At 52.0% G+C, this 19,721-nt stretch overlaps 2 protein-coding genes across 2 annotated transcripts; one reads left to right on the top strand and one right to left on the bottom strand.

Moving 5' to 3' along the window:
- Positions 1 to 1,086: 1,086 nt before the first annotated feature.
- Positions 1,087 to 2,016, bottom strand: LOC148591567 (olfactory receptor 14J1-like). Its single transcript, XM_088537298.1, has one exon. It carries the CDS (start codon positions 2,014 to 2,016, stop codon positions 1,087 to 1,089), a length of 930 nt encoding a protein of 309 aa, XP_088393424.1.
- A 16,409-nt stretch (positions 2,017 to 18,425) lies between these two features.
- LOC148591566 (olfactory receptor 14J1-like) lies at positions 18,426 to 19,065 on the top strand. Its single transcript, XM_088537297.1, has 2 exons — positions 18,426 to 19,011; positions 19,061 to 19,065. Exons 1-2 carry the CDS (start codon positions 18,426 to 18,428, stop codon positions 19,063 to 19,065), a joined length of 591 nt encoding a protein of 196 aa, XP_088393423.1.
- The last annotated feature ends 656 nt before the right edge of the window (positions 19,066 to 19,721 follow it).

Raw genomic sequence — 19,721 nt, 5'->3', positions numbered from 1 at the left:
GATCCCCTGGGGGTTCTCTCATCAGCACAGTCATGTGTGGGGCAGCCTGACACAGGCCATGCAGAGACCATTGCCTGTCTGCAGTGGTCACTGAGAGATGAACCCTAGATTGAGGCTAACAGATCACCCTGGAATGCTGAGGTCATCCCCTGGATCTCATGGAGTTCACAAGGAGAAGAGCAGGCCCCTTTGTGGTTGCACACCCTTGGGCATATTTTTTGATTCCAGTTTCTAAACAGAGGCCACATTCAGGACCATCATAGGGAAGATCCCCTTTTAACAAGGAAATGTTATTCTGGAATCCAGCTGTGGCTTAAGGGAGCCCAAGGACTGGTCCTGCCTGTTGCTCCAGGGTACGAGGGAAAACAAGCCTCTCTCTACCAGGTTATGAGAGTTCCTGGGCCATATCTGCAGAATAAAGAATGGAAGGACAGCACGGAAATGAGGAAGTCAGCTCTAAATAGAGAAAGTCCTGCTGCCCTCCTGGAATATGTCTTCAGGAAAGATGAACCGCCATGGGAAGGCGGTTCCCTCTAGACTTTCCTTCAATGCACTCATGTTTAGTTTTGTGTGTTGGAGCTTTGCATGGAACCATGGAAACCTGTGCTGACGCTTGGTTGCCATTTCTGTCATATTAGAGAGATTTGAGATCACACTCTAACCATAGGCATGAGAGCTGAGATCTCCTAAACAACACTGGACCCCTGGTCTCAGCCCACCTGCCCTTGTCCCGCCGTGACTCTGTACCCCAGAGGTCCCTTGGTGTCAGTGCTGGAAAAGACGCTGCAGAGGGAAACTCTCCTCCCTGCTCTGGGCACATCCAAGGGAGCTCAAAGAAGCAGCTCAGAGAATCCCCCCTCCCTGCTAGTGAAGGGGGAAGCCTGGCTTCCTGCTTTATCATGGTCTATGTTTAAGTGCAAAATGAGAGATTCCTGTGCAGACGTGACAAAAACTAGGCATCTTTATTTTAGTATTTATTAGTTTAAGATGGATGTAAAAGAGAGAATTAAAAAAGGAAATGAAAGGAAATGGATAAAATACAGCCTTGATGCCAGATATCCTGGTGAGTGAATGAAACAGTTGTTATCATTTATCTTGTACCCACTGGATGAGTTTCTTCAGTGCCTCCTTGAGCTCCTTGTTCCTCATGCTGTAGATGAGGGGGTTCAGGGCTGGAGGCACCACCGAGTACAGAATGGACACAACCGTATCTAGAAGTGGGGAGGAGATGGAGGGGGGCTTCAGGTAGGCAAACAATACAGTAATGAAAAACAAGGAGACCACAGCCAGGTGTGGGAGGCACATGGAAAAGGCTTTGTGCCGGCCCTGCTCAGAGGGGATCCTCAGCACAGCTCTCAAGATCTGCACATAGGACACCACAATGAAAGTGAAACACCCAAAGAATAAACAGGCGCTAACCACAATTATCCCAGCTTCCCTGAGGTAGGAGTGTGAGCAGGAGAGCTTGAGGATCTGGGGGATCTCACAGAAGAACTGCTCCACCACATTGCCTTGGCAGAGGGGTAGGGAAAATGTGTTCCCAGTGTGCAGGAGAGCATAGAGAAAGCTACTCGCCCACACAGCTGCTGTCATTTTGACACAAGCTCTGCTGCCCAGGAGGGTCCTGTAGTGCAGGGGTCTGCAGATGGCAACGTAGCGGTCGTAGGCCATGACAGTGAGGAGATAATACTCTGCTGATACGAAAAAAAGGAAGAAAAAGACCTGCCCAGCACATTCCAAGTATGAAATGACCCTGATGTTCCACAGAGAATTGTGCATGGATTTGGGGACAGTCGTGGAGATGGATCCAAGGTCGAGGAGGGAGAGGTTGAGGAGGAAGAAGTACATGGGGGTGTGGAGGCGGTGGTCACAGGCTACGGCTGTGATGATGAGGCCGTTGACCAGGAGGGCAGCCAGGTAGATGGCCAGGAAGAGCGAGAAGTGCAAGAGCTGCAGCTCCCGCCTGTCTGAGAATGGCAGGAGGAAGAACTCGTTGAGGGAGCTGCTGTTGGACATCTGTTCCTTTGCAGCATAGAGGAAATATCTGAGGAAGAAAAGACATGGACAAGTTAGAGAAAACTTCCCTGGGCAAAACTTTTTCGTATCCTTACCCAAACACACGCTCATTGCCTCCCCCCCATTTTAGCAGCACCATCCTTGAGCTCTATGGCTTCAGCTGTTGGACTCAATGCTGGGGGAGCAGAGCTGGCCTCTCCATCTGCCTTGGTCTCAATTGCCCTGCGCTCTCACCTTGGAGCTGTAGGACGCTTGCACTCATGTTACCCCTTAAATTAAATGACCCCATGGAGAGCAGAGGATTCCTTTACATCACGTCCACCAGCACTCTTTTGGAGGGGGTGTCAGGCAGGTTTCCGCCCTCCCCTTGGAGCCAGCAACACGTTGGGCTCCTGCCAGCTGCCCACATCCACCTCACTGCAGCGATTCTGTGACCTCAGATTCCAGGAGGCTTCTCCCTGGGGCACCCAGACAGCACCTGCTGTAACAGGGGGAGCTGAGCTCTTCCGGAGGGCAGCTTGCAGCCCAGACAGGCACCCAGGGAGATGGCAGGATGTCCTAAGGATGGGGTGTCCTGATGAGAGAGGTGGCTCAGTCCAAGCTCCTCCAACCGCACTGTCTGGAGCCCCACGGCTTAGAGGGCACTTGGGCACCTCACACTCCAGGACCCCTCTGCATGGCAGGACCCACAGGGCCAGTGTCTGACCTGCATCAGAAACCCCCTGCCCACAGAGTCCAAGGGAAGGAGAAGGGCAGCATGGGCAGGTGGGATCATGGAGTAACACCATGATAGCTGTGCCGAGGGAGGCAGGGCCTGGCAGGGACAGAGGGGCACTCAGATGTGTCTCCTCTCCTGGACATCTGGCTGCTCTGGGACAACTCCTGCCCTGGCCCCCATGGCCTGGGGTGCAGAGGGCTGTGCTGGTGGGAAGGGGCGCTGCAGGAGGCACTTTCCTCTCACCATGATTCCATTGCCTGGAGCCGTCCCTGCACGAGCTGCTTCTCTGTCCCCACGTCTCTGCCCTGTCCATGTTCACAGACCCCATCGCACCCGCTGGGTGCTCAGCTCTGCCCTGTAGACACCTGCCAGGGGCAGGACCTTGCCCACTGCACCTCCGTGTTTGCAGGTGCAAAAGAGCAGGTGAGACAAACCTTGCTGAGGCCGGGGAGGGGATGTTGGCTGTGTCTGCAGGCAGAGGGGTGGGTGAAGGCAGCCGTGATCCCTCTGAATGTGTGGCTGGGAGTCCCTGCTCTAAAGCACGACCAGCTCCAAACAGGAGAAGCTGGGAGAGCCACCCTGACAAATCCAATCAGCTGCTGAAGGCGCCAGGTTCAGAAGGTCCCTCCAGGAACCGCAGCAGTGTAGCCCTGCAGCCAGAGACTTACCGTGTCAAGGGCTGGGGAGGTTTCTGCCTGCAGTGAGCTCAGCCGTCCTTCCATTCCCAACTGCCTTTCACTTAGGAGCAACTCCTCCCAGCCTGGTGCCTGCGGGTAGTGCCCTGAGTCTTGGTGCTCCTTTATGAGGAGCTGCTCCTGGGCAGAGCTGTCTCTCTGCAGCGCCTGCCAGGTTGCCATGGGCTCCTGCAGTCCCAGGAGCCAGGCCCAGCTCAGGAGCAGGGACCCAGCTGCAGATGGGACGTTTTCTGTCCCCTGTGCAGCCTCCAGACATTTCTGGGGCTCCAGGGCTGACAGTTCTTGAAACACAGCAAGTTTCTATGATTCTATGAATACTCTCATGCTTCAGGAGGTGATTTAGAGCAGTTCAGCAGTACAGCTAATGCCAATGAGAAGCTCCAGGAGCGCAGGAGGATTCAGTTTGCTCTTGTGCACTCCACAAACTCAGAAGAGGATTCCCTTTGTCCAGCTGCTGGGGTGCACAAAACGGCTGCCTGTATGGGAGTTGGTTTTCTGAGCTCCCACTGCAGTCACTGGGAGAAGTGAATCAGCTGTGCACACACACTCGCCCCTTTGGACTTTTTCCAAGGGGGAGTCAGTCCACGTTGGACAGAGCTGGTCCAAGACAGGTGCAAATGTCCACTTGTTCTGACAGAGCAATGAGGAGAGCCATGTCCATTGCAAAGAGCTTGCATGATTCTGTGCAGACACTTGATTTCATGCAAGGAAAACAAGTCTACTCAGCCGTGTCAGATGCCTGAGGTGTCCAGCAAAACCGCCACATTCCTAGCATATTTACAAGGGAACCAACAGGAAAATCGAGTCTTTCTAATTAGTTGGCAACCGCCTAGGACACCTGGGTTTCATACATGCTCCCCCAAAGTTGAGTGCCACCGCTGCCTTCAGGAAAAGTCCCCCTTGGAGACAGATAACAGCTCCCCTCCTCTGGTTAGCCATGCTACTACTAATGCAGCCCCACAGGCATCTGGCATTATTCACATGACCATGCACCACTGCCTCATGTGGCATCCCTCGTAGCACCAAGGCCCTTCCCCTCAGCCCTGTCCTCAGTTCCTCAAGTTTCTATCTGTCCTGACAGACAAGGTTATATTCTTCCCCACACTGTGGTACTGCCAGGAGCTTTACTTGGTAATGGGAGGCAGTATGAATAGCCAAAACAACCCGAAAAATCCCCAGTTTAGAGAATTTCAGACTGGACATAAGGATGAAGAAATGACACCTGAAGGCTGGTGCTGTGGTTCAATAGGACACCCAGGAGGAGCCAAGGATCATCCCATGGCTTTGGGAAGGAACAGCCAGTGGGGATGCAGAGACAACAGTGAAGGGAAGGAGATCCCATGTGAGAGCAAAGTGGGGAAGCAGGGTGGGTGTCTACAGGCTGCATGGACACGGCTGCAGGCATGAGACAACACAGGACAGGCTCTGGTGGAGACAGACAAAGGCACTGCCAAGGCTCAAAGACACCAGAGCAGGTCAGCATCTTCTTGGCTATGGCTGTTGTCTCTGCCACCAAGGCCTGTCAGGAGACACTGGGCCTCAGTGTCCCTCTTGCTGACACCCCGAAAGGTGTCATATCATTGTCCTGCACTGAGCACTGCACACCCCCACCCACACACTGTCCCCAAGAGGACCTGGAAAACATGTGGGGGAAAGGATCTCCTTTCCCAGAAGCTCAGTGGCCGAGCTTGGACATTTTGCCTGATAAAACACCTCAAGGGTTAATGTGGCATCAGAGCCACCTGCACGTTTCCTCTGCCTACCTGTTATCAGTGATGACAATTTTCTGCTCTAATCAGCCCCTGGAGACACTTTACTGCTAACAACTATCAGTGGGACCCATTAAAACTCAACAAAATGTTGGGGGTTGATCTTGACTTTGAATTCTCCTCTCAGTAACTGAGGTTCATGGATTCAGCATGAAATATGGGGGCTCATTAAAATGCAAAAAGCTCTCACAAACTATGTCCCTCCCTGCAATTTTTGTCTAGGCTTGCATGACTAATTGGAGAGGTTTGGGGGCTGTAGCTGAAAGGTGGAGACATCAATAATATACAAGTATTTCTGATTTTACATGTTTTTTATTGTTACTGTTAACATCCAGCTTTCAGAGTAATCGACAGCAATATTCTGGAATTGGAATCAATCCAGAATGACTCCCAATGAAGTCTGGACATCTAGGAGAACCAGTGTCCCTGAGCTCAAGCACTGTATGGACACTCTTCCTTCCCTCCCCAACCTGTCATTTCTCACATCAGCCACCTGGGACTTCCATCACTCCTGTTAGAAGCTTCTCTGTTCTGCTGAAATCAGCAACTGAAAGTTAGAGCTCATCTGCTGCAACTGCCAACTGCTTTCCTTAGAGAACTAGCTGCAAACAAACACAGGGTTTTTCTTAATTTCAAAGATAGAGAAATAAAGCTTGAAATAATTTCATAAATAATAATTGTGCTCTTTGAGTTTAGGCTAAGCCCAGCATGTCAACGAGGTTCCCTTTCTATCAGGGACAGCCTTCCTGAAAGACAGAGCAACCTTTAAAGCACTGAAGTGCAAACCAGGAGCTGGGTCCTGGAGTGAACAGAGAGTAACAGGGGGAGTCACAATACTGCGGTTCTACAACGGCCAACTCGTGGCCTGTAAAGATGGTGTTAGAAATCCTCAATTTAAGCAGGACATGTGGGAATGGGAGAGCCACACAGCTCCTGGGGGTCTTGGGTCATGATGTGGGCCATGCTGCTTTTGGAGATCCCAGACCTGCCTGCACTTCTCTGCAAAAGTAGGGAAAAGGCCCTGATGCAAGACCCTAGAGAAGAGGGATTTTCCTGGCTGCTCACAGCAACCCAAAGAAGGACTTGGGGCTGTCAAAGGAAACCCAAACCACCAACACCAAAAACACTGGACCTTCCTCAACCCTTCGTTTGGGAGCAGGAGGGGACAGGGGAAACAGCCACGTCCCAGACTTCCTCCATCAGGCCTCCAGCTCTGCAGCTTCTCATGGCTTCACGGGAGCTCCCTAAACCAATACTTCCCATGACCCTAGTGCATCGAGCAGACTGAGCAGACACAGAAGAGGCAGGAGAGAGAATGGGGAAAGACCCCAGGGTGCAGATTGTGCCTTCCTGTGCCAAAGACAGGATGCTAGAGGCTGAATAGGCAACCAAAAGAAAGGAGGAAAGGTGTGCTTTGCTTTTCAGTGTCTGGAATGCCACATATCTGAAAGCTTCAAGAGGGATGCAGTCTCCCTTCTTCAAGATTTTCTCCAGGACTGTGCAAATACTATGGAAAGAGGATGTTGGTTGTTGGAAGCTTCTGCAGTAGGGGAGTGGGGAGATGGTCATCTCACCGACTTGTGAACAAGTCAAAATTCAGCTCCTGAGGCACGGCAGTGCCTTACAGGCTCCATACGGGAGCCTGGACAGAGGGATGCAGTGTGTGGGCCTGTCCTGAGACACCCAGGATCAAAAGTGTGGGAGATGCAGGGTGCCAGGACTCTACAGGTCCCAAAGACAGGCAGGTGCCAGGAACTATACCCAGGGCAGAAACACTACTTGGAGGTGTAATGGCAATCCCCAAAGCATAACTAAGGTGCAAAACAGAAATGGCTTTCCTCGGGGTCAGATGAAAGAAAGCTGGGCAAAATTCATAGGATTTGAAGAAACTTCCTCAGATTTTCCACTTGGCCTGACCCATGGTTTTGGAACCTAGTAGAAACCAACGTCCCGTCTCAAGTCCTCTGGAGGGAAGACACGTGTTAAAGACATGTTTGCTCTTTTCTGACATATCATCTCTATCTCACCACATACCAATTAACCCTCCCGAGGACTTTTAAAAGCAAAGAGCCTGTACAGCCTTTCTCAGAAGAGTAGATTCCTTGAGGCTGCAGCAGGGGATCCAGTGCCCTACTGAAGGCAGGTCACAGTAGGCAGGTCCTTGTGGCTTTTTCCATTGAACTTTGGGTTATCTCCAAGGACGGAGATCTGAGAATCTCTCTGGATCCTGTGCCAGAGTTTGGCCATGCTCATAGACAAAAAGATTGGTTCTTAACATCTAAGAAGCATTTTCCATTGTTCATTTCTTTTTCTCTCACTATTGCCTCACACGCCATTTGTGTGACCCTCCAAGAAAATCCAACTGCTCTGTGCCCTCCACAAGGGAGATTTGCACAGCATGAAGATCCTCCTTGGACTTCTCTGGTCTACGCTGAACAAACCTCACTCTCCCACCATCTCCTTTTCTGCCGCACACTCCAGCCCCTGGCCATCTTCTTGTCCCTGTGCTGGACTCCCTCTCACTTGTTGGTGCCTGTGCAGAACTGGAAAGACCAAAGGGGTCTGGTGTACAGGCATGGTGCCCACTGTGCCAAAAACAGAGGTAGAATGTGTCAGTGGCCCTCCTGGTTGTGTTCTCCCAAATACAAATCCAGGATCGTGGGCAAAATATGGCAGGGGGACCCGGAGAGGTTCTCAGATATCCTCCTATCCTCAGAGATAATGTAAATTTCACTGAAAAAAGGCCTAAAGACAACACCTCTACTGGGAAGTGTCTTCAGCAGGGTGTTGGATCCCCACCTCCAGATGGCTCCCTAAAAGCAGGCTCAAGGAATCCGCTATTCGGAGACTCTTTCCAAAGGGACCTGTGGATTTCAAACTGCTGCCTCCACCACTGACCAAGAACAGGTATCGCAGAGCCATCCATCACCCTGAGAGGCCTGATTCTTGTGAGGGGGCATCTCTCTGTCTGCAAGTGTCTGCATATCCACAAAGTGCAGAAATGGCTCTGACTGCTTTGTTTAACTACCAGTTTGTATGAGGTATCACAATGGATTAGGGGCTGCAATGGGAAGATGTAATGAGGGTCCAGCTTCAATAGAAAGCCTTTAAAGGAGCGAGAAGATAACTTACTCCACCAGAGTGACTCAAATCTCAAAGACTCAGATAATCATCAAGACGATCAGAGCCTGAACATCAGCTGACAGAAACCATGAAACTGTGAGAACCCCTGGGTCACACCAGGGTGCTGCAAGGAGAGAACAGGGTATCCAACAGTCCTCCCTCTGCTCTCCCAGCAGGACCCTGGGGTGGCAGGCTGGGCTCTGGAGTAGAGCACTGCAGCACGCCACTACCTGCACACCTAAACAGAGGGTCCTCAGCCTACACCTGCCTCTGCATCAAGGACACACTGGGCTAAGCACCGCACTTCTGGCACCATCCTTGTTTTTCCCAGCACACAAGGCCCAGGTCTGGCCTCAGGCAAGCAGTGGCCATGCTCTGGAGTTGCCTGGTGGGGAACACCAGCATCTCGCTTGGCTTTTTGAAGGGCAGGTAAATCAAGAGACATGGACTCTTCCAGTCTCTTCCCGCACTCCAGAGACATCACAGCACCCCTAGCAGCCACCAAGGGTTCCCTGGCAGCAGCTTCCCTGCAAGTTATTGCCACTGTCTCTAGTCCCTCCATCACCAGTCCACCAGTCTCCTGGCCAGATCTTCCGTATCGATGGCATTGGTCCTGCACCTGGCAGAAGCTCTGCAAGGCTTTTCTGGAGCAGGCAGCTTCTTTTTCCCTGTAGATCCTGGCATTTTGTGTGCAGGAGCCTCCAGGCCTCCACGTGCCTGGCTGGCTGCCCTGGCAGCGCGCGGTGGTTTGGGAGGCAGATGTGGCACCTCCGCTCTTAGCCCAGCCCTCCTGGGCAGGGTCTCCCTGAGCATCACAGGAGTCGTCTTGAGAAGGGCAGCAGTCAGGCAGGGCCTTTGCCGGCCTCACTGCTCAGCTCTGTACCTTTGTGATGGCCTGATCAGCATCTTCAAAACCCTGGGGGTCAGACAGCAAAGGCCGCCTGTCCTTTTGTGGGGACGAAGTTGGCATCCGCCTGCATTGCCTCGCTGCGTGCGGCTCCTGCTTGCCCACCTGCAGGGAGAAGGAGGCACATGATGGAGAGGGTTGTGTTGCTACAAGCAGCCCCTGCGGGATGGGAAGTCCCAGTCCCATGTGGAAGGGAAGCTCATGGTCGAGCACAGCCCAGCTACAAGTGATTCAAAGAGGGTCTCTGACCCTCTGCACAGGGCTCCCAGGATCCATATGGGCTTTGGAGCATCCCAGTCATCCTTTGACAGCCAGCAAGAAGCAGCCCCTGGCCAGAGGAGGTCACACCTGGCTGGCTTGGCCCCCCATGCTTGTGCTCTCCATGCAGCTCCCATCCCTGTTGCCGGCCTCCCCCTCTAGCCCCAGCACTCACTTTCCTTGTGCACTTGCTCCTGGCAGGACGCCCATTGCTGGGCTGGGAGCAGGCGTTCGCCTGCCTCTCCTTCTCCATCTCCAGGGCACTCGCTGCACCCAGGGACTTGCTGCTCTGGGGACCAACACGAGCTGCTCCTTCTGCTGGAGCTGCTCTCCTCAGAGTGCGACCCCGAGGGTGGTGCTCTGGCCCAACACAGCCTTGGTTGCCATGGGCACTGCCCCATCACAATGGCCTTGGGGACATGATGCCACCCTCATCACAAAGCCCTGGCTGTTGCCATAGAGACTCCCAGGAGTATGTCCTGGTGGTGGCCAAGGACACCCACATCTCATCTCAGTGCCTTAGTGGTCAGCAAGGGGAGGCCTTTTGGGTCCCTGTGCCATAGTTTGGCCATCCTCACGGATTTTTATTTGGGAGAGCACGGCCAGTGGGGCCACATGCGTGTTCTACCACTCTTTTTGGCACAGTGGACACCATGCCTCTATACCAGATCCCATTTGGGCTCTCCAGTTCTGCAAGGAAACAAACAAAAAGGAGGGAGTTCAGCACAGGGACAACAAGTTGGTCAGGGGCTGGAGCATGGGACAGGTAAGGAGACCTGGAAGAGGGATGTTTGTTCAGCCTAGACCAGAGAAGGCCCGGAGAGATCTTCATGCTGTGCACAAATACTTTGTGGAGGGCACAGAGCAGTGGGATTTTCTTGGAAGGCCACAGCAATTGCATGGGAGGCAGCAGGGAAAAGATGGACAACGGAAAATCTGCAGCGTATGAAGGATTCACAGACTTCGGTGTTGTGAAAGCAAAGACATTATTTGCTACTGACCTTAGGCTAACCTCCACATCTCCCCCTTCCTTATTCACTTGATTGATTGATCATACAATTAACCTTCCCAATCACTTGGTTGATTGATCATACAATTAACCATTGTACACATGATAACAGACAAGGTAGACAATTAACAACAAGCAAAATACAATTAACCTAATAATCAAAAACTTTACAATTTGCATTTACCAAAGCCCAAACTGTCTTAACCAAGAAAATACTCCTATTAAACTTGTTTGAAAGGGATTGTCTGTTGTTACATGGCTAACGTTACCCATATGTTTCTTGGCTGTTTGACCCAGTTTGGGACAAAGGCTGCACAACTGCTGAGGAAAGCCAGGGCCGTACACATCGTGAAGGGACCCATCTTGGTTTCCTGTCTGTCAAAACAAAAGCATAATCCCTCCCCCAAGTTACTAAGTCTTTTGGAGCTTCCCACTTCCCTGTAACTAGATCTTTTATGGTAACTTGGGATCTTGGCTGTAAACTTTCTGACCGTTGGCTGAGTAACTCAGCTCTCACCTGCTATGTTACGATTTAAAAAATTAAATACATATAAAGCTTTATCCAATCTTTCTTGGGGGCCATCTCTCTGAGCTCCCCTTCTCTGTTTAATGAACATATTTTTTAGGGTCTGGTGCGAGTGTTCAATAACTGCCTGCCCAGTAGGAGAATGAGGAATATCGAAGATATGTTGAACGCCCCATTGTTTAAGGAAGTCCTGGGTTTGCATAGCACCATACACAGGCCCGTTGTCTGTTTTTATCGTTTTTGGAACACCCATGACCGCAAAACATCTTAACCAGTGCTTACACACATCCCGACTTTTCTCCCCAGTATGTGACCATGCGTGAGTAATAAAGTAGGGATTGGCTCAGCGATTTAACAAAGTCCATAAATATGCAATTGGGCCATCAGCAAAGGATTGGCAATCTCTCAAAGTGTAGCTCCCTCCAAGTGCTTCACCAGGCCTTCGACATTTAAGGAATCTGTTCCAACATTAAGATTTAGAGTTGTAAATTTTTAAAAAGCCATGGTTGCAGCTACCAGCTCCACCAGCTGTGTGGAGCCTGGTACTTGAACCTCAGTTTGCCGCTCTGCGTCTGCTGACGTTTTCCAGGCAATGGCAGCCTTTTTAGTTTGTCCTGATCCATCTGTGAAGACAGTAATACCTGAAAGGGGAGTTTGCTGCCAAAGACACCTTGCTAATAAGGGAATGTTAGGAAGTTCTGACCACAACCTATGCAGGGGATAGTGAATGTTCATCTGTCCTGCAAAGTCTGCTAAAGCCACCTGCATGATTAAATGTTCTGCTAATAACCATTGCAAATTTTCCTTGGTTGCAGGAAGATAAATGAATCTTGGATCGCTGCTGTTTAATATTCTTAAGCGCATTGTTGCTTTCTGAATTAACTGTGCATATTCTTCTGTTGCGGTGATAATTTCTTTTTGACTGTCCATGAGGTAAGAAGATCCACTCCAGCACTCGAAGTGGATCTGTCAGTGACCCATACGGCACGTGAATAAGCGAGCTGGAGCTGGCTTGCTTCCGCCTCCCGGCCTTTGGGGCAGTTTTTCTTGAGATGGCCATTCTCTCCACATTGAAAACACTTCCCTGCTTCTCCCTTTTAAGGCAGGATTTGGTTTTTCTCAGCCAAATGCACCACCAACGCATACACGACCGGCATAGCTGTTAATATTTCTAAGTTCCCCTGCTGAACTGCCTCTCTGCTAAACATTTCCCAGTGAATCAACCCTCGATCCCCTTTTGTAACCTCATTATGTGGGTCTGAGGGTGGAAATCAGGTTCCTTCTCCGGGTCCATGGGGCCTGGGTCGAACGGATGGTCGCACGGAGGATCAGCCGCCCCCCATACGGTGGTGCTGATGGTGCTGCTGCACGTGGCTGATTGCTTTTGTCCCCCTGAAGATCCCAGGCCGTTTTGAAGGCGACCATGATCTGCCACCAGATGCTCACATGTTTTACTGCAGCTGTATCACCATCCGCCATCGCCTCCTTAAAGCCCTTTCCGAGTTCTTCCTACACCTCTCGCTGGAGTGTGCCTTCCTTCGGGAAAGTAGGTACCTTCTCCCGAATCCACTCTAGTAGAGTGACTAAATCCTTCCCAGAAACCTGCCGGTTCTCTTCGTGCACCATGCGCTGCAGTGCGTCCAGGCTGTGTTTCTGCCCTTGAGACATTCTGCCTCCCGTGGTTCCAGGATGCTGTCCTCTAATTAAGCGATGGGTGCACACTGGAGTTCTTCCTGCTCTGTTCCTGGTTCGGCTGGGCTGTGCTGCCGGGTTCAGCTTTGTGAGCTTCCCCTGTGTTCTTGCCCCAGCTTCAGATGCCATTTGCAGTGTCTGAAGCAACCATGGTTTTTGGTGTTGTGAAACCAAAGACCTTTATTTAAACACAATTTATAGAGCTTCTGACCCCGGAGACAGCCCCCGCCCTGCCTGGCAGCACGTTAAGCCCCAAACCCAACCAACCCATCAACCAGATGATCATAGAATCATAGAATCATAGAATCATAGAATGCTTAGGGTTGGAAGGGACCTCTAGAGATCATCTAGTCCAACCCCCCTGCATACGCAGGGACACCTAAAGCACGTGGCGCAGGACTGCATCCAAGCGGGTTTTGAAGATCTCCAGAGAAGGAGACTCCACAACCTCTCTGGGCAGCCTGTTCCAGTGCTCTGTCACCCTCACTGTTAAGAAATTTTTCCTTAAGTTCCTATGGAATTTTTGATGTTTCAGTTTCCGGCCATTTCCTCTAGTCCTATCAGTGGCCACCACTGAAAAGAGACCATCCCCGTCCTCTGCACTCCCTCCCTTGAGGTATTTATATACACTGATTAGATCCCCTCTCAGCCTTCTCTTCTCCAGGCTGAACAGGCCCAGCTCCCTCAGCCTCTCCTCATAGGGCAGATGTTCCAGGCCCCTGATCATCCTTGTAGCCCTGCGCTGGACTCTCTCCAGCAGCTCCACATCCCTCTTGTACTGTGGAGCCCAGAACTGGACACAGTACTCCAGATGCGGCCTCGCCAGGGCTGAGTAGAGGGGCAGGATCACCTCCCTCGACCTCACGCGCTGATCACACGTGAGGCTGTCCAGTGAGTTCCTTGATCATGTGCTGGCCAGGTGGCTGCAGCTCCCGCCTCTCCTGCTCAGGCCCTCATCTGCCGAGGGGACATTCTTTGCTACTGACCTTAGGTTGACCTCCACAGGTGGTGACTTGTGTCTGGGGCCAGGGCACTGCTCTTCCCTAGACCCTCTCCTGGGAAAGCACTGCAGGAGCAAGCACACCCTGGAGAACAACCTTGCCCATGTCCCTGGGACCAATGACAGGGTCCCTTCTGTGTGAGAACATGACATGCCAGCAGCAGGACCATGGCTACCCTTCGTTCTCTGAGGTCCTTTCTGCCTGAGTAGCTGATAGACCCAAACTTGTGACTCTGAGGACACTTACTGCTCTGGATGGGCCAGAGGGGGCTCTTAGCTCCCACAGGCTGTTGTGATGTCACCTCAGTGTCCAGTGGTGACCAGGCAGAAAATGCCCATGGTTTGGATGTTGGTTGTGTTGGCGTTTATGCCTCAGGACCTGGCAGACCAGCAGGAAGCACATGGCCTGAATGTTGTTAGTAAGGTCACTGCTGTGCCGGTCCCTGATAGGCCAGCAGCAGGGACATGGCCTGGATATTAATAGTGAGGTCACTGTTGAGCCTGATCCTGATAGGCCAAAAGCAGGGATATGGCTCTGATGGTGACAATGAGGTCACATCCTTCACTGTAGACCTGATGCTATCAGGAAGCTCTGGGTTGCTTAGGTTTCTTGTGATGTCACCTCTGTCCCTGCTGCTGATAGGCCAGAGCCAGCTGAAGGTTCCAGGGCGCATTGTGAGGTCACTGCTGCCCCGTGCGGGATTGGCCAGCAGCAGAACCAGCCCCAGCCAAGGGCCTGTGAGGTCCCCTGAGTGTGAGCAGCTGATCAGAGGACAGGGCTGTGACATGGACTGTGAGGACGCGTCTGTCTGTGCAGAGGACAGGCCGGAAACGCGCTGGCCGTGCAGGGCTGTCCCCAGAGCGAGTACTGGAGATGGAGAAGGAGCAGCAGGCGAACGGCTGCTCCTCGTCCATGGATGGGATCCATGGAGCGGGCGAGTGCACGAGGGAAGTGAGTGGGGGGACTGCAGGGAGAAGAGGGAGTGCCCATTGGGCACTCTCTCCTGTACCTGACGCTGGTTCAGGAAGAACAAGGAGCCACTGAAGATGTCCATGGGTCTTGACAGCCTTCGGTGCAGCCACCCAGAGGTCCTCATTAGCCTATTGCCTGTTCACGCCATGTGGTGGGATGAAGAAAAGTTCAGGGGAGGAGAGCTAAAAGGGTTTGAGAGTGCAGGGCCTGGAGCAGAGACGGGGAAGGGCTGGGGTGCCTCCCATTTATGCAGCACCCTGGATGTAGATGGGATGGGCTTTCCCTACAGCCAGTGCTGGAATGTCTTTGTTTGGGTACAGGATGGAAACGCAGGATGCTCTGGGGCACTTGCCCAGCAATCACTCCAAGGGACATGGTTTTCCTGTAGGTGACCTGCTGTATCTTCTAGAGACATGAGGTTGTGCTGGACACCCCAGGCATCAGACAAGGCCCTGCCAGCACTTTTCTGTGACATCAAATCAAGACTCTGCATTGAATTACAAGAGCTGTTGGTTAATCCTGCAATCTTTCCATACCGCAGCTTCATGGGGAGTGTCACTGTTGTCGTAGTTGGCATCTGGGGTCATTTCAGATGGCCAAGATGGCCAATTCCCCAACTCGTGCTCTAGGATGATGCAGGTCTCCTAGTAGCTCCATCAGAGCAAGCAGGCACTGACACATGCCTTGCACCTCCTCAGTCTCTTCTGCTGTCACCAGGTGTTTCTGTGGGAACTGTTGACTCTCACCCTGCATCTCCAGTGATTGTGGTGGAGCTTTGACAAGGACCTCGTGGGCAGATCTCTGTGCTCTGCTCACTTCAGTTTTGGGAAGGGCAATCCCACCATTGTTGTATTTGTGGAGTTTACAGGAGGGATCCGAATACGACTTCAGGTCCAGGCCTAGACAGGTACTGCCCAGATTGATATTTCTGAATCAGCATCTGAACCATGTGTCAATTAACTCCCTATTTGTCCACTCCTCAGTCTCCTGTCTAGTTAAGGGCTGTGAAATGAGGCTTCCAGAGTGGGATATTTCCGACTTTCATAGATAGTCATCCTTTGATGCAATAAATTGCCATGTTGGAATAATCTCTCTCCAATCATTAGCAAAGGACAACAGGTGATTATTTCAGTTTATTGAAGTGAACTTTTCCCAGGAGGAGGGAGGATGAGGGACAGAGAAATTGGTGAGTTCAGCTGTTCCTCTGCTCCTGAGCAGGGCCAGGCTCCTGGGACGGAGGCAGCTCGTGGCAGCCTGGCAGCACTGCCCAGAGACAGCCGAGTGCAGGAGCAGCTCCTGTGCCAAGAGCAGCAGGGCTGCGGGCACTGCCTGCTGCTGCGGACAGCAGAGGAGAGAAGGCAGCGAGGGATGAACGGTGGTTTGGAGCAAGGGGAACGGAGCAGAACTCAGTGCATGGCAAAATCTTCACAGCCGTTTACATGGTGAGTGTCTGCCTGCAGGGCAATGCTGTTGAGCTTTCTGGAGGAGACTTCTGCTCTCAGTCCATGTCATTATGCACTGGGTTTTTAATAGTCTCTCTCCTGGATTATTCAGGGCATAGCAGGCTGAGGAGATGCTCCAGGGCAGGCGTTCCCTGTCACACTGTCACAGGGACAGAGCATCCTGCTTCCTTCTCGCAGGGACGTTGCAGGGGGTGAAGGCAGGGAGTGCAGCCAGGTCTGTTCTTCAGAGCAGTGTCCCTGCGCCTGCTGTGCGCCCGGGGCAGTGACTCTGCAGCCTGCGAGGGGCAGCGCTCAGCCTGCCTGGGGAGCTCCCCATGGGCCTCCAGGGAGAAGCTCTGCATGAGAGGAGAGACACCTGGCAGGGATTAAGGCAGTGAGGGATTAAGAGGTCTGGAGAAACCTCAGCAAGCCGCTTCATCCCCACCTTAGATTACAGATAGCATCACCATCATCATTGTGGCTTTGCAGGACTTTATGTGACCTAGTCATTATGACCTGTGGCCACAGAGCCAGGAGGTTTCTGTAGGGCAGAGCCGAACACATGGAGGGTGATACGGGATCTGTGGGCTGTGGCAGGGACAAGACACAGGGACAGAGGAAGAGCTGCCGGCAGGGACAGCTCCAGGCAGCAGAGACGGGCAGGGAAGGGGCAGGAAGTGCAGGGCAGGAGCTGCCTCCTCTGCAGCCAGACCTCCATCCATATCCAGGGGCATCTCTCCTGCCACGGGCCCATTTCCTGCTGCCCCACCAAGGGGCTCAGCGTCACTGCTCTGTACTGTCACCATCTGCGAGGTTGCATGTCCAGCTGCGTACGGTGAAGGCTTTCCAGGATGTCTCTCTGTGCCTCTCCTTGCCTGCCTTGGTAGCAGCATCATGGTCTTGCTCCTTGTTTCCCCTCCTGTCCAGGATGCTCCTGTTCCTGCTCTCAGCTTTCTGGGGTTGGGTGTTTTCAGCTGCAGTTCAGGCGTTGATGCTGCAAGCTGTGGAACAGAGGGGTCTGCAGGGAAGGAGCTTTTCCATCCCCCTTCTGTCCTGTGCAGCTCCATGAAATGCAGTGGACAGGGCTGGGAAATGAGCTGTATCTCCCTTAAGGAGAGCCCATCCTCACTGCTAAGAGAGACCCGTGAGGAAGCTGCGGAGATGCTGAGGGTATGGAGGTGTTGGGGAGAACCTGTCTATGGGCAGCTGAAAAGAGCCCTGTGTGCTCTTGGCAAGAAGGGGAGTGAGGAGACTCTCTTAAGTGTATGGAGAAAGGGCGAGAAATTGAAAATGTGCATTGTGAAATGGGACTCCTCTGCCCTCTGCAAGGTCTGATCTCCTGTTAGGATAGTAGAGGAGTGTGATCATCCTCCAGCATAGAACAGCTGGGAAATAGTCTAAGAGACAAATGAGATGTCCCTAATCTGCACAGCAACAGTGGATGATTTTGTCTCTGGACTCAGTAAGAAGGCCAAAGAGGTCTATTTTGAGGAACACTCCCCAGGGGTGACAAGCACAGCTCCAATCAAATAAAAAATATTGAACAATTCAATGAAACTCTGTTCCTCAAACCACCCTCTTTATATTTGGGAGGGAAGATGCTGAAGGGCTCGTTGATGTCTTGAGTGGACTTCACCTGACAGAAATGGTGAATGGTCAAGCTCATCACCTCTGTTCCCTGATTCCCAGTGCTGCACAGCAGGGCAGACCCCCTGGAGTCCAGGGGCTGAGGTCCCTGCTCCTCACAGCACACTCAGCCAGTGCAAAGCAGAACTCAAGCAAAGTACTGAGAAAAAGATCCTCTCAGTAAAGACAGAGGCAGTGTGAGAGTGCATGGAGGGAGGATGTATGAAAAATGAGCAACTAGAGAGTTTTTTTTTTCCCTTGAACAGTTAATACTAACTTCTCAATGTCTTCTCTTTTTTGGACAGTCCCCAAAGACTGGGGGCAAAATGCCCAACAGCAGCTCTCCTGCTGACTTCCTCCTCCTGGCATTCACAGACATGTGGGAGCTGCAGCTCTTGCACTTCTCGCTCTTCCTGGCCATCTACCTGGCTGCCCTCCTGGCCAACGGCCTCATCATCACAGCTGTAGCCTGCGACCACCGCCTCCACACCCCCATGTACTTCTTCCTCCTCCAGCTTTCCTTCCTTGACCTCGGTTTCATCTCCACCACTGTCCCAAAAGCCATGGCCAATTCCTTCTGGGACACCAGGGCCATTTCCTACTCAGGATGTGCTGCACAGGTCTTTATGTTTGCCTTTCTCATGTCAGCAGAGTTTTATCTCCTCACAGTCATGGCCTATGACCGCTACGTTGCCATCTGCAGACCCCTGCACTATGGGACCCTCCTGGGCAGCAGAGCTTGTGTCAAAATGGCAGCAGCTGCCTGGGCCAGTGGCTTTCTCAGTGCTCTCCTGCACACTGGGAACACATTTTCCCTGCCACTCTGCCAAGGCAATGTGGTGGAGCAGTTCTTCTGTGAGATCCCCCAGATCCTCAAGCTCTCCTGCTCACACTCCTACCTCAGGGAAGCTGGGATTATTGTGGTTAGTGCCTGTTTATCCTTTGGGTGTTTCGTTTTCATTGTGGTGTCCTACGTGCAGATCTTCAGAGCAGTGCTGAGGATCCCCTCTGAGCAGGGCCGGCACAAAGCCTTTTCCATGTGCCTCCCACACCTGGCCGTGGTCTCCCTGTTTGTCAGCACTGGCCTGTTTGCCTACCTGAAGCCCCCCTCCATCTCCTCCCCAACTTTAGATCTGGTGCTGGCCGTTCTGTACTCTGTGGTGCCTCCAGCAGTGAACCCCCTCATCTACAGCATGAGGAACAAGGAGTTCAAGGATGCCTTGAGGAAAGTGATTTCATGGACAATTTTCGGCAGTGGTAAAATTGCCATTTCTCTCCATATTTACTCTTTCTGTATCCCAACCAGACTAAGCACTGTTTCTTCATGTTATTTTTATTGTGGCTTTCATTAGTAGTAATAATGGTTATCATGTTGCTACACAAGTTCTTTGATTCGTGGTACTTATTCTGAGACTGCTCTGTCTCACCTAATTCATTAAATTGTGTCGAATGCTGTATCAGGACAGGCTCCCTCATTGGCTCCTATGTAATAGAAAAGGTTCTGCCCAGTGCATGCCTAAAGGCGGGACTTCCTTCAAAGCTGGTGTCAATAATATGCCCAAGAAACTGCACACTGGAAGGCATGCTGAGCACCTTGTTCCATCCTTGGGTTCAGCATCAAAAACTCATCATCTTGTAATGATCTCTTCAGAGATCAAGGGTTGATTTGGGAAGCACTTATCAGGGTCCAGAAATAGAGTAGAGGTTGAATGGTGCTGCATTTACATGGCCAGAGCTGTGACACATGTTAAAGCACAGTGTGAGATTCTTGTCTTTCTTTCTGGAGGGGAAGCTGGAGATGCCAGGAGAGCAGGGAGTGGAGCCTCACAAGGGGAGAGGTCCTCTAAGGTGGAGGCACCTAAAGGTAACACATTAAACCCAGGTATTTGGGGGCAAGGCAGACCTCAGGATCCAGAGGTGTACCTGGACACAGCCAGTACCCTCAGAAATGTCCATAGTTTCTCCCA

This window comes from Tinamus guttatus, unplaced genomic scaffold (assembly GCF_059628265.1).
Source record: "Tinamus guttatus ecotype Peru unplaced genomic scaffold, ASM5962826v1 Tinamus_guttatus_pri_ptg000743l, whole genome shotgun sequence".
NCBI lineage: Eukaryota > Metazoa > Chordata > Aves > Tinamiformes > Tinamidae > Tinamus > Tinamus guttatus.
This window is presented reverse-complemented; position numbering and strand designations above follow the sequence as displayed.